The sequence below is a fragment of the Schistocerca americana genome, chromosome 4, assembly GCF_021461395.2.
Source record: "Schistocerca americana isolate TAMUIC-IGC-003095 chromosome 4, iqSchAmer2.1, whole genome shotgun sequence".
Classification (NCBI taxonomy): Eukaryota; Metazoa; Arthropoda; class Insecta; order Orthoptera; family Acrididae; genus Schistocerca; species Schistocerca americana.
Genome location: NC_060122.1, coordinates 473,088,141 through 473,103,229, shown reverse-complemented (window position 1 = coordinate 473,103,229; position 15,089 = coordinate 473,088,141). Strand labels below are relative to the sequence as shown.

Sequence of the window (15,089 nt, the reverse complement as noted above, 5' to 3'; positions counted from 1 at the left end):
GTTATCATTGTCAGCTGCGTGGCGTGTTGCGCTGCAGCGTCATACATTCGTCCATCGGCCGCCAAAGTTTACAATTCTAAATTTTCCATCGATACCTGTGAGAATATCTGTTTAGGACCAATCTGCATAACTTCTTCGTAGTGTGCGGGTTTTTTTTTCCTGGTAGGTCATGAGGGAAGGATACAGCAAACTGGGCACCCACGTATTTGATGAAATATCCTGAGGGTCTAACAGCGGAAAGCATAAGAGAGTGAGAAGAAACGCGGAAGGTAAGAGAGTAGGTGTGTTTAGACACATGTAATATGTCGAACATGTTATGCTGTTGGTGTGCTTCGAGGACGGAAAGAAAGAAATGGAGAGAGGGACGGTGAATAGAGATGGGAGTCTTGCTTGTTCCAAGACCTGATGCTCAACTCTTGAAAAAATGTCATGCGAATTACAACATATAAAGGATAGTATGTTCTTGATTAGATAATGAGGACAGAATGGCACGCAGTTTAAGCGAATTATTTGCAGTCATCGAAACTGTACAAGAGGGTACCATAAAGCTTTAATCATGACCTCGAAAAAATCGAGCTGCGACCACAGAACTTGATGATTCACGCTTTACCCGAAGATGGGTTGCTTGGCGGAGACCTTGGTTGTAGAAGTCTGTATTTCAGCTGTTCAGGATGCGTTCCACCTCGAAAATCATCTCGTCCTCATATTGTATTGCAATAGTTTCATCATCCTAGCAAGAAGAAAGAATTCATTGGGTGCTGGCATGTCAGGAAAATACAATGGTGGTGGAGGGGAGGGGATGAGAGATGGAGATGTTCAAATGGTTCAAATGGCTATGGGACTATGGGACTTAACTTCTGAGGTCATCAACCCCCTAGACTTAGAACTACTTAAACCTAACTAACCTAAGGACATCACACACAGCCATGCCCGAGTCAAGATTCGAAGCTGCGACCGTAGCAGCAGCGCGGTTCCGGACTGAAGCGCCTAGAACCGCTGGGCCACAGCGGCCAGCGACGGAGATGTGTGAGATCAAATTTGATAAGCAAATAAGCAGCAAGTATGACTGTGTCCTAAGTAGGTAGAATGAGCTGGAGAATTTCCGTGAAGCAAAGGTACCGCCTTGCACAGCTTCGCTTGATGACGGTCTCCCACAATCTGATCCGGAGATTTCAGTAGTATGTTACTCTGATCGTTTGTCCTTACCGGTATATTCTGATAGTCCTAAGAACACTCAGTATCACCTTGCCAGATGATGGCTGGGTCCTCGCCTTTTTCTGCGGCGGTAAATGCACATGTTTCCACTACTTGCTTTGCTCTTTTGCAAAAAAATTATTCAAATGGCTCTGAGCACTATGGGACTCAACATCTTAGGTCATAAGTCCACTAGAACTTAGAACTACTTAAACCTAACTAACCTAAGGACATCACACACACCCATGCCCGAGGCAGGATTCGATCCTGCGACCGTAGCAGTCCCGCGGTTCCGGACTGCAGCGCCAGAACCGCACGGCCACCGCGGCCGGCTGCTCTTTTGCATTGGAGTCTTTGTGACACACCCATCATTCGTCCAGGTTGCTACACGGCTAAAGAATTCATCTCGACCGATGTGATACAGATGTGTAATATGCGCTGATGCCTGAGTTTCGTGGGCGTAATGGAATGGATGTGAACAGTCACGGAAACCAGCGTGGGGCGACTTTTGTCATGATCGAAATGCCGTGTAAGATGTTGTAAACTGATGCGGGACAGATTTTGACTTTTTGCACTATGTCCTCGATAGTGATGCGCCGGTAGTCGATTCTTCAGAGATGGTTCGCTACGTCTTTCTGCGTCTTTCACATTGGAAGCGTCTGTGCCACCTAAGCACTGTATCACATGACGGCGAATTCTTGACGAAAAGTGGCACCAATTCAGCAGTTCTTGTTGCAAAGTTGTTCCCCACAAAATGAATTTTGCACATAACCCCTTCTTTTGCCGCCTCTGCAATGGAGGCCAGATCTGCGTAACTCAGTATTGAAATCAAGTGGTTCTCTTATGGGTGGCCGAAGGAAAGATTTCAGTCACATCGCAGCTCACCCCATTTAAGCCGCACAATACTCCGCTTTATCAATAGGCTGTGCGATTTCCGATTGGCACCTCTGTCGGTGTTTTAGGGCATTATTACCGGGAGAGTAGACTTGTACCTAACAATATACTGACGGAAAAAAATCGGAACACCAAAAAATAATTAATGTAGGCCAATGAAATTTCGGGCATACATTTGTCTAGGCAAGTGATTAACAGTGCAAGCGCGAGAAAAGCCGTTGCAAATGTGAAGTGCTGGTACATTAATAACCGTAAGAATGTAGACTGCAAGCAAGCAGACGAGCAAGTATTGTGTTGTAGAGGTGCCGGGTGTCAGTTTGTGGGATGGAGTTCCACGTCTTGGTCGGTCAATACAAGGGCAGTTAATGTTGGTTGTGGATGACGCTACAGTTGTCGTCCGATGATGTCCCATATGTGCACTATTGGAGACGGATCTGGTGATCGAGCAGGCCAAGGCAACATGTCGACACTCTGTAGAGCATGTTGGATTACAACAGCGGTATGTGGGCGAGCGTTAACCTGTTGCGAAACACTCCCTGGAATGCTGTTCATGAATGGCAGCACAACAGATCAGATCACCAGACTGACGTACAATTTTGCAGTCAGGGTGGGTGGGATATCTCCGAGAGTGCTCCCAGTGTTATACGAAATCACTTCCCACACCAGGTGCAGGTCGAGCGTGGCTAGCACTCAGTATGATTGCAAGCCCTCAACTGGCCTCTTTCTAACCAACACACGGCCATCACTGGCGCTGAGGCGGAACTAGCTTTCATTGGAAAATGCAATAGGCCTCCACCCCTCCCTCCACTGAGCTCTCGCTTGACCCACAGAAGTCGCAAATGGCGGTGGTTTGAGGTGCACTCTATAAGGCGTCTGGCTCGGAGTTCTCCTTGAAGTAACCGATTTGTAACAGTTCGTTGTGTCACTGCGGTGCGAACTACTGCTCAAATCGTAGTTGCTGTGCGATGCACGAGTCTTGCACCGAATATGATGGTCTTCCCTTGGGCGTTAGCGCCACATGGTCGTCGGGAGCCCGGTCTGCTTGTGACCATACTTTCTCGTGACCACCGCTGCCAGCAATCACGTACAGTGGACAGAACCCTGCCAAGTTTTTTTCTGCAATATCGTAAGAGGAACATCCCACTTTTCGAAGCTCTATTACACCACCTCGTTTATACTCAGTCCGGTGTTGATAATAGCGTTTTCGTCGCCTTAAAGGTATTCTTGACTAGCATTAACCCCCCACGTCAAATCTCAAAGGTAACTACCCTCCTGACTCTTGTTGTTGTTGTTGTTGTTGTGGTCTTCAGTCCTGAGACTGGTTTGATGCAGCTCTCCATGCTACTCTATCCTGTGCAAGCTTCTTCATCTCCCAGTACCTACTGCAACCTACATCCTTCTGAATCTGCTTAGTGTATTCATATCTTGGTCTCCCGCTACTATTTTTACCCTCCACGCTGCCCTCCAGTACTAAATTGGTGATCCCTTGATGCCTCAGAACATGTCCTACCAACCGATCCCTTCTTCTAGTCAAGTTGTACAACAAACTCCTCTTCTCCCCAATTTTATTCAATACCTCCTCATTAGTTATGTATCCTACCCATCTAATCTTCAGCATTCTTCTGTAGCACCACATTTCGAAAGCTTCTATTCGCTTCTTGTCCAAACTATTCATCGTCCATGTTTGTCTTCCATACGTGGCACAGAGCGTTTTTAGAGCAAACTGCTTTGAATCCTCATAGTAGCGTTACTAACGGCACTATTATACAACTGGCGCAAAATTTGAATAGACGTCATCTTTCAGATGTAGAAACAGACCTTTCAACTTCCATTTACGTCGCTCAACCCCTTCCTGGTGTTGCGATTTTACTTCTGTCAGTCTACAGTGCGCCACAAAATTAGAGGATCTTTCATCCGAAACCACGTAATTGTCTCTCGTGGTGACGCATACGTTTGAAGTTTCGATCAAAGGTGCCTACAATCTCCCTCTGCAGAACGTTATTGCAGTGCGTCTGTTGTTGAGAAGTATGATGCAATGTTCCTTCGCACAAGGATACATTGTATTGTATTTCAAAACAACACAGGTACTGAAATATCGTATTTTTCTGCCGACACTGGCAAGCGAGTTTCAATTAAAATTTTATGTAATGAATGTACAAGTGCAGGCTGTAGACATGTGGTTGACGGCATATGGAAGTTTTGGTCTGGTCTTGAGTCGTACTAGCATAACCTAATGGTAAGGCGACAGCTCTCGATGAGCGGTAAATCTTGGTTCGGGTCCCGGTCTGGCAAAAATTTTCGTTATCATCTGTAGGCAGCCGCAAAACGCGCGGTAAGTTCTGCGCTGCCTCGCTCCTTCCACAGTCCAAACGAAGGCATATCACTCGTTGCAAAGAAAGGTCGTTTGAAATTAAAGTACATACATGATTGGTAAAAGTGGACTGTTTTTGTAGGCTACATTGAGAAACACAGATACAGAAGCGTGCGCGCTGCTTGGCGGTCACGGCGCGCTCTGGTCCCGGCCAGTTCGGCCGTGCATTGTGTGGACGGGGGGGCCAGAAAAAGTCCTTACCTGCAGCGAGCGTCCGGTCGCTACATCTACATCTACATCTACATACATACTCCACAATCCACCATACGGTGCGTGGCGGAGGGTACCTCGTACCACAACTAGCATCTTCTCTCCCTGTTCCACTCCCAAACAGAACGAGGGAAAAATGACTGCCTATATGCCTCTGTACTAGCCCTAATCTCTCTTATCTTATCTTTGTGGTCTTTCCGCGAAATATAAGTTGGCGGCAGTAAAACTGTACTGCAGTCAGCCTCAAATCCTGGTTCTCTAATTTTCCTCAGTAGCGATTCACGAAAAGAACGCCTCCTTTCCTCTAGAGACTCCCACCCGTGTTCCTGAAGCATTTCCGTAACACTCGCGTGATGATCAAACCTACCAGTAACAAATCTAGCAGCCCGCCTCTGAATTGCTTCTATGTCCTCCCTCAATCCGACCTGACAGGGATCCCAAATGCTCGAGCAGTACTTAAGAATAGGTCGTATTAGTGTTTTATAAGCGGTCTCTTTTACAGATGAACCACATCTTCCCCTAAATTCTACCAATGAGCCGTGGACGACTATGCGCCTTCCCCACAACTGCCGTTACATGCTTGTCCCACTTCATATCGCTCTGCAATGTTACGCCCAAATATTTAATCGACGTGACTGTGTCAAGCTCTACACAACTAATGGAGTATTCAAACATTACAGGATTCTTTTTCCTGTTCATCTGCATTAATTTACATTTATCTATATTTATAGTTAACTGCCATTCTTTACACCAATCACAAATCCTGTTCAAGTCATCTTGTATCCTCCTACAGTCACTCAACGACGACACCTTCCCGCACACCACAGCATCATCAGCAAACAGCCGCACATTGCTATCCACCCTATCCAAAAAATCATTTATGTAGATAGAAAACAGCGGCGGACCTACCACACTTCCCTGGGGCACTCCAGATGATACCCTCACCTCCGATGAACACTCACCATCGAGGACAAGGTACTGGGTTCTATTACTTAAGAAGTCTTCGAGCCACTCACATATTTGGAAACCCTTGTGGCACGTTGCACCAATACAGAACACCGTCTTTCCATTATACAGCTGGATGTTGTCCACATTGGTGATTGTGAATAAATTTCATGTATTCCGCTGTAATGATGCAAAAGCGTGGCACACTGCAACGTCAACCTCGAACTCAGCGACGCTTCAAATAGCAAGGTCAGATTTCGTCGAATGTTTTTGAGCTGTCCCTAGTGCTCCATCCTTACCAGAGCGAAATCTTCAGTCCCACTGGACTCGAAAGGTTCCAGAGCACGTCTGACCTAGTGAGCGGCGACGTGTCTGAAATGTTTCCCTCAACCGCCTGACACTGCATACCCTAAATCCCAAATCGACAAAGAATAAAAGAAAAAGATATCCATTCAAAAACGCATATAAAAAGTCGCTTCACGTCTTCCTTAGAGACTCTCTCCATTCCTTCCAAATGAACACTGTAAGTGTGGACCAGTTGTGGTTTGAATTCCAAGAAAGAGTATCGACAGCAATTGAGAGATTTATACCAAATGAATTAACAAACGAAGGCACTGATCGCCAATGGTACAGAAAGCAGATCAGAACACTGTTGTAGAAACAACGAAAACAGCATGCCACATATAAACGAACGCTAAATCCCCAAGATTGGCGATCTTTTAAAAAAATGGTTCAAAAGGCTCTCAGCACTACAGGACTTAACTTCTGAGGTCATCAGTCCCCTAGAACTTAGAATTACTTAAACCTAACTAACCTAAGGACATCACACACATCCATGCCCGAAGCAGGGTTCGAACCTGCGACCGTAGCAGTCGCGCGGTTCGAGACTGTAGCGCCTAGAACCGCTCGGCCACCGCGGCCGGCTCTTTTACTGAAGCTCGAAATTTAGCGCGGACTACAATACGAGATGCTTACAATATTTTGTCTCGAAACATGACAAAAGCTCCAGATAGATTCTGCTCGCGTGTAAAGTATGCTAGCGGCAAGACATAATAAATGTCTTCTGAGTACGATAGCAAAACGTGTACTGTCGATAATAGTGCTGCTAAAGCAAGGTTACTAAACACAGCATTTAGAAATTCCTTCGCCAAAGAAGACGAAGAAAATATTCCAACTTCGAATCAAGAACAGCTGCCAACATGAGTAACTTAAAAGTAGATATCCTTCGTGCGGTGAAATAAGTTAAATCACTTAATAAAAGCAAGTCTTCCGGTCCAGATTCTATTTCAATTAGGTTACTTTCAGAATATGCTGATGCAATAGCTCCATACTTAACAACCATATACAAGCGCTTTCCCGACGAAAGGTTCGTACTCAAAGACTAGAAAGTTGCACAGGTCCCACCAATATACAAGAAAGGCAATAGGAGTAATGCACTAAATTACAGGCCGGTATCATGAACGTCGATATGCAGTAAGAGTTTTGAACATATATTATGTTCGAACATCATGAATTATCTCGAACAGAGCGGTCTGTTGACATACAGTCAACTCGGGTCTAGAAAACATCGTTCTTGTGAAACACAAGTAGCTCTTTACTCGCTCAAAGTGTTGAGTGCTGTTGACAAGGGATTTGAAATTGATTCGGTCTAAGGCGCTGCAGTCATGGACTGTGCGGCTGGTCCTGGCGGAGGGTCAAGTCCTCCCTCGGGCATGGGTGTGTGTGTTTGTCCTTAGGATAATTTAGGTTAAGCAGCGTGTAAGCTTAGGGACTGATGACCTTAGCAGTTAAGTCCCATAAGATTTCGCGCACATTTGGACATTTTTTGAAATTGATTCCGTGTTTTTAGATTTCTAGGAGGCTTTTGGCACCGAACCTCACAAGCGGCTTGTAATAAAATTGCGTGTTTATAGAATATGGTGTCAGTCATGCGACTGAATTCGTGGTTTTCTGTCAGGGAGGTCACTGTTCGTAGTAACTGACGGAAGGCCGTCGAGTAAAACAGAACTGATTTCTAGCGTTCTCCAAGGTAGTGTTACAGTCCTCTGCTGTTCCTCATCTATACAAACGATTTAGCAGATAATCTGAGTAGTCGTCTTATTTTGCAGATGGTACTGTCGTTTATCGTCTATTAGTCATCAGAAGATCAAAGCCTTTAGGTAAGATATTTGTATGTTTCGAAAATTGACATTTGACACTAAATAATGAAAATTGTGTGGTCATTCACACGAGCGCTAACAGGAATCCGTTCAACTTCGGTTACACGATAAATCAATCAAATCTAAAGGCCATGAATTCAACTAAATACCTAGGAATTACAATCACGAACAACTTAAACTGGAGAGAACACATAGTAAATGTTATGGGGAAGGCGAACCAAAGACTTCGTTTTACTGGCCGAACACTTAGAAGATGCAACTTCTACTAAAGAGACCGCCTGTACCAAGCTTGTCCATCCTCTCTGGGTGTGCTGCTAAGCCGTGTGGGATCCTTAACAGATAGGATTAACGGAGTACATCCAGAAAGTTCAAAGAAGGGCAGCACGTTTTGTTTTATCGAGAAACAGAGGAGAGAGCGTCACGGACATGATACAAGACGTGGGGTGGACATCATTAAAACAAAGGCGTTTTTTGCGGCCGCGGGATTCTCCCACGAAATTTCAATCACCAGCTTTTTCCTACGAACGCGAAAATATTTTGCTGAGGCAGACGTACATAGAGAGAAATGTTTATTACAATAAAATAAGGGAAATCAGAGTTCGCATGGATAGAAACAGCTGTTCATTTTTTCAGCAAGCTGTTCGAGAGTGGAATAATGGAGGTTCGATGAATCCCTCTGCCAGGCACTTAAGAGTGATTTGCAGAGTAGCCATGCAGCTGTAACTATAGATGCAGGCAAAAACCGCGTGACTTCATGGCTGGGTGTCGCGTTTCTGACCTCCATTGCAGAGGGGCAAAAGAAGGGGCAAATGTTGAATAAGAGGGCGTGTGACGACCTTCAATCGTATGAGAGGTGCACGGTGGCGTTTGGCCGATTTGTTGTAAAATTTGGTGCCAATGTGACACCATTAACCCATATGAAGGCTCACTTGAACTTCTGAACTGTAGTCTCTTTTCCGCATTTGTTGACACCTTGCTGTTTGAAGGGTCGCTGAGCCTGAGGGTGACGTCGCAGGGCGCCACTCTTCTGCACCACTACAGATGAAGATCTTAGGCACTGTTCAGCCAAATTTCAAACCTCTCTGCCGGAATGGCAGACAACTGAGGGATTCCGAAAAAGTGATCCTTTAATTTTGTTGCGCAGTGTAAACAACCGGATACACTTCTGGCCATTAAAATTGCTACACGACGAAGATGAAGTGCTACAGACGCGAAATTTAATCGACAGGAATAAGATGCTGTGATATGCAAATGATTCGCTTTTCAGAGCGTTCACACGAGGTTGGCGTCGGTGGCGACACCTAAAACGTGCTGACATGAGGAAAGTTTCCAACCGATTTCTCAGACACAAGCAGCAGTTGATCGGCGTTGCCTGGTGAAACGTTGTTGTGATGCCTCGTGTAAGGAGGAGAAATGCGTACCATCACGTTTCCGACTTTGATAAAGGTCAGATTGTAGGCTATCGCGACTGCGGTTTATCGTATCGCGACACTGCTGCTCGTGTTGGTCGAGATCCAATGACTGTTAGCAGAATATGGAATCGGTGGGTTCACGAGGGTAATACGGAACGATGTGCTGGATCCCAACGGCCTCGTATCACTAGCAGTCGAGATGACAGGCTTCTTATTCGCATGGCTGTAACGGATCGTGCAACCACGTCTCGATCCCTGAGTGAACAGATGGGGACGTTTGCAAGACAACAACCATTTGCACGAACAGTTCGACGACGTTTGCAGCAGCATGGACTATCAGTTCGGAAACTATGGCTGCGGTTACCCTTGACACTGCATCACAGACTGCAATGGTGTACTCAACGACGAACCGGGGTGCACGAATGGCAAAACGTCATTTTTTCGGGTTAATCCAGATTCTGTTTACAGCATCATGATGGTCGCATCATGGTTTGGCGACATCGTGGTGAACGCACATTGGAAGATTGTATTCATCATCGCCATACTGGCGTATCACCCGGCGTGATGTTATGGGGTGCCATTGGTTACACGTCTCGGTCACCTCTTGTTCGCGTTGAAGGTACTGTGAACAGTGGACGTTACATTTCAGATGTGTTACGACCCGTGGCTCTACCCTTCATTCGATCCCTGTGAAACCCTACATTTCAGCAGGATAATGCACGACCGCATGCTGCAGGTCCTGTACGGGTCTTTCTGGATACAGAAAATGTTCGACTGCTGCCCTGGCCAGCACATTCTCCAGATCTCTCACCAACTGAAAACGTCTGGTTAATGGTGGCCGAGCAACTGGCCCGTCACAATACGCCAGTCATTACTCTTGATGAACTGTGGTATCGCGTTGAAGCTACATGGGCAGCTGTACCTGTACACACCATCGATGCTCTGACTCAATGGCCAGGCGTATCAAGGACGTTATTACGGCCAGAGGTGGTTGTTCTGGTTACTGATTTCTCACGATCTATGCACCAAAATTGCGTGAAAATGTAATCACATGTCAGTTCTAGTATAATATATTTGTCCAATGAATACCCGTTTATCATCTGCATTTCTCCTTGGTGTAGCAATTTTAATGGCCAGTAGTGTAATTGCCTAACTTTCTATTTTCGAGTTGTTAATTAAAACTTTATCATTATCTCTCGTATCCAGTTAAGGATGATGCATATTTTTAATTTACCCCTAGTATGCTAATAAATGAGTGAAAGGAGAGGGATCGCGCTACAAGGTTTTTAGTATAGTGACTGATGGTGATAAGTGATGTGCAAAGAGTGCTGCGGTACTCACTTCTCCTCGATATCCTTGGCCTTGTCCCTGACGTCGTGCGCGCTGTGTTCCTCGTCGAAGTACAGCTTCTTGGTCTTATCCACATCCTGCACGCACTGCTGCAGCTCCTTCTGCACGACTACCAGCTGGTCGATGGACTGCAACACAGTGGGAAAGACAATACGCTTTAGCTCAGAGAACGACAAGAGGAGTACATTGTTTGTACGAAGGTTATAGAATACTTGAACAGGCAAATTGTTGTGTGGTAAAAGTGGTTTCTTAGATCAATTCATTTTTTTTTATTTTTCCCATTTACTACCCACTAACTTCTACGCACGTTTCCCGTCTAATGAAGACTCTTTGTATCGCCTGAGCGAAGAATTCATTACCGCTACATTGCCAGTTAACTTGATGCCACAAAAAACTTCTTTCATCAGACCAAACAGATAAAAATCGGAAATGGGCAAGATTAAGTCTGTGCATAGAATGAGGCAGTAGCTCCCAACCGGTTTTGCTAATAGTTTCCAGCGTAATTTGTGCCGTATGAGGTCGAGTATTGTCTTTAAGAGGAAGTGTAGGGTTATTCACTAGTTCCTCCGAAGATGACTGCAAAAAAACGACAAGACACACAAAAAACAGACACATATCACTGGACAGAGTCTCTACAAGCGTTAACTCACTTTATGCCTACCATTTGTGACACGGCAAACGCATTACAAGCAAGCAATTCTTTCATCACTGCTGCCACCTACGAAGACAAAGCGGCAGCAGCCCGCTTTGGAAATTTGATCACCTGCAAGAGCGAACTAATTCGATGCCACAAAAAGAACCGGATAATCTGTCTACGTGTTCTGACACGTCTGTCCTCTAGTGGTGCGATCTGCAACTACCCCACGGCAAGTAGTACTAATCTAAATATTCATTATTCTACGTGTTTCGTCATTTCTGCATAGTCGTCTTCTGAAGTCCTAGAGATGGTGATTGTAATTAAAGTGCAGCTACTCCCGGAGGGCCATAATTATCGTATGTCAGCGAAACTGGTAGATATTCTAATACGTTAATGCGGAACCGATTTACTCTGGATAAAATTAGTTCTAATATTGGCCACTAGGTGCAAATCTGGCGCTGCACAGCATCTCGTCAAAGTTTCCGGTGTTCATATTAAGTGGTTATAACAAAATCAACATTATGCCTTTTCACTTGTTGGACCTTTTCTGCCCATGTATCTTTCCTAATTCATTACATACGAAAAGATTTCTACACGACTTTTCTGCGCTGACAGCGCCAGATATGCACCTGGCGGCCAAAATTGCAACTTTTTTTTTCCAGCGTCGATCGTTTCCACATTGTCGCATTAGCATATCTACCGAGTTTCTCTACCATATGATAATTACAGCCCACACTGGCCCTCTGTGGGCGGCTGCACTTTAATTATAGCCACCCAGTACTTCTGAATACATTTCAATTATAACCACCACGTCTGAGTGCTACACACTATTGAAAGCGCGTTTCTCCTTCGAAAAATCACGGAAAATCTGAGCAGGGTCGATTCACATGACCTTCCGAGCTGATGGTTGCGTTTCTTAATTTCTTATGGACAGGTGATTCAGGGAACTTCCACTGTATTCTTTGACGTTTGAATTTTGTCTCGAAATGAATAACCAGAGTTTCATGGCAGGTTAATACTGAAACACGTCAGGCTGTAGCGATTCCGTTGTTTCATTTTTATTGCTTTTATTCCCTCCTCAAACATCCAGCAATTCACCCTACTTGAGTGTTGCAAGATTGTATATTCAGTTTTAGACACAGATGATCGCAGAGGTCATAACGTCCCTCTAAAACTGTCATTCCGATTAATTTCATATGTTGTACTAGGCTGGTAAATTGGCCGGCTCTCGAAGAGCCTTGGTAGCGCCGGGTGGACTGTTGACCAGAAGGTACAGCCCTTCTGGTGACTGACTTTCACGAGTTCTAAGAGCTTTCCCGCTGCAGACTGTAGCTCCCCCACCCACTTGTCCAGTGACAGCTGTCAGCCACCCGCCAACTGAGCTTTGCGTGCAGAGCGCCGCTTTGGTGATGCAGGTACTTCTTTCGCAGAGCAGGGTGTCAGGCAGACGATCTGCACAAAACAGCCAATGGGAGCGTGGAATGAAGGAATTGTTGAAACTGCAGGAGCCACGTGCCTTTCGTTATGGTCTGTTCTATTCACCGAAACTGCCCTCTGTAGCACTTGCTGGCCACAAGCCACTCTATGCACACTGGGTGCAACATCACTGGGTATGTAGGAGTGTTAACCCTCTGTTCTTCGTAAGGCAGACACCTTATTTAACTCACTGTCGTCTGGGCGGCGAGTGCGCGACAGAGAATTGCACGAGTCTCTTTGTCGAAATAATGAGGCCACTGACAAAGAATTAGGATGTACATTAAAACTAAAAGTACGCTTTTATTCAAGTGGAAAACGAGTCAGATGGAAAAAAGTAAGTAAACTATTTATTATATCAAAAGTAACAGCCATAATTGTTACTCCATTTATACTACTGAGACAGTGAATGTCTTCATGGACCGGCCCGAGTGGCCGAGCGGTTCTAGGTGCTACAGTCTGGAACCGCGCGACCGCTACGGTCGCAGGTTCGAATCGTGCCTCGGGCAAGGATGTGTGTGATGTCCTTAGGTTAGTTAAGTTTAAGTAGTTCTAAGTTCTAAGGCACTGATGACCTCAGCAGTTAAGTCCCATAGTGCTCAGAGCCATTTTTGTCTTCATGGAAAAATGTTTATGGTCGTCTGCGGGACAATGATTGTACACATGCGCACCTCTTCGTTCGAAGCAAATCGACTGCCGCGAATGTCTCTCTTTAGGGCTCCAAAAATATGGAAATAGCATGGGTAGATTTCGGGATTGAATGGAAGATGTGTAAGGCCCTCCCAGCAGAACTTCAGCGACACAGTCGCTGGGCAACATGTGAGCGGGCATTACGGTCGTTTCACACTTGACTGGTTGCCATGTAAATGGCGCCGGTACACGGTTGTCGGGATGTACTGTGTTTGAGACACTTCACACTTTCCCGGTGCCGGCTCCACAGTACACGGTTGCCATGCTGCTGCTTTGGCAATCCGGTAGCTCACACGGCAACAGCCGGCCGCCGGAGATGACAAACGATCCGACCAATCGCATCTACATCTGCAGCTACATCTACATCCATACTCCGCAAGCCACCTGACGGTGTGTGGCGGAGGGTACCTTGAGTGCCTCTATCGGTTCTCCCTTCTATTCCAGTCTCGTATTGTTCGTGGAAAGAAGGATTGTCGGTATGCCTCTGTGTGGGCTCTAATCTCTCTGATTTTATCCTCATGGTCTCTTCGCGAGATATACGTAGGAGGGAGCAATATACTGCTTGACTCCTCGGTGAAGGTATTTTCTCGACACTTCACCAAAAGCCCGTACCGAGCTACTGAACGTCTCTCCTGCAGAGCCTTCCACTGGAGTTTATCTATCATCTCCGTAACGCTTCCGCGATTACTAAATGATCTTGTAACGAAGCGCGCTGCTCTCCGTTGGATCTTCTCTCTCTCTTCTATCAACCCTATCTGGTACGGATCCTACACTGGTGAGCAGCATGCAAGCGGTCGGCGAACAAGTGTACTGTAACCTACTTCTTTTGTTTTCGGATTGTATTTCCGTAGGATTCTTCCAATGAATCTCAGTCTGGTTAGGTTAGGTTAGTGTTTTTTAACGTCCCGTCGACAACGAGGTCATTAGAGACGGAGCACAAGCTCGGGTTAGGGAAGGATGGGGAAGGAAATCGGCCGTGCCCTTTCAAAGGAACCATCCCGGCATTTGCCTGAAACGAATCTCAGTCTGGCATCTGCTTTAAAGACGATCAACTTTATATGATCATTCCATTTTAAATCACTCCTAATGCGTACTCCCAGATAATTTATGGAAATAACTGCTTCCAGTTGCTGACCTGCTATATTGTAGCTAAATGATAAGGGATCTTTCTTTCTATGTATTCGCAGCACATTACACTTGTCTACATTGAGATTCAATTGCCATTCCCTGCACCATGCGTCAATTCGCTGCAGATCCTCCTGCATTTCAGTACAATTTTCCATTGTTACAACCTCTCGATATACCACAGCATCATCCGCATAAAGCATCAGTGAACTTCCGATGTCATCCACAAGGTCATTTATGTATATTGTGAATAGCAACGGTCCTACGACACTCCCCTGCAGCACACCTGAAATCACTCTTACTTCGGAAGACTTCTCTCCATTGAGAATGACATGCTGCATTCTGTTATCTAGGACCTCTTCAATCCAATCACACAATTGGTCTGATAGTCCATATGCTCTTACTTTGTTCATTAAACGACTGTGGGGAACTGTATCGAACGCCTTGCGGAAGTCAAGAAACACGGCATCTACCTGGGAACCCGTGTCTATGGCCCTCTGAGTCTCGTGGACGAATAGCGCGAGCTGGGTTTCACACGATCGTCTTTTTCGAAACCCATACTGATTCCTACAGAGTAGATTTCTAGTCTCCATAAAAGTCATTATACTCGAACATAATACGTGTTCCAA

The 15,089-nt window shown here is 45.6% G+C and overlaps 1 protein-coding gene across 1 annotated transcript in view; it reads right to left on the bottom strand.

Annotated features, from left to right (window-relative positions):
* Nucleotides 1-15,089, bottom strand: part of LOC124613554 (protein nervous wreck) — a 754,174-nt gene that overhangs the window by 235,166 nt on the left and 503,919 nt on the right. The window contains exon 6 of the mRNA XM_047142268.1: nt 10,527-10,663. Within this exon, the coding sequence (XP_046998224.1) occupies nt 10,527-10,663 (137 nt within the window). The remainder of the gene's footprint in view (nt 1-10,526; nt 10,664-15,089) is intronic.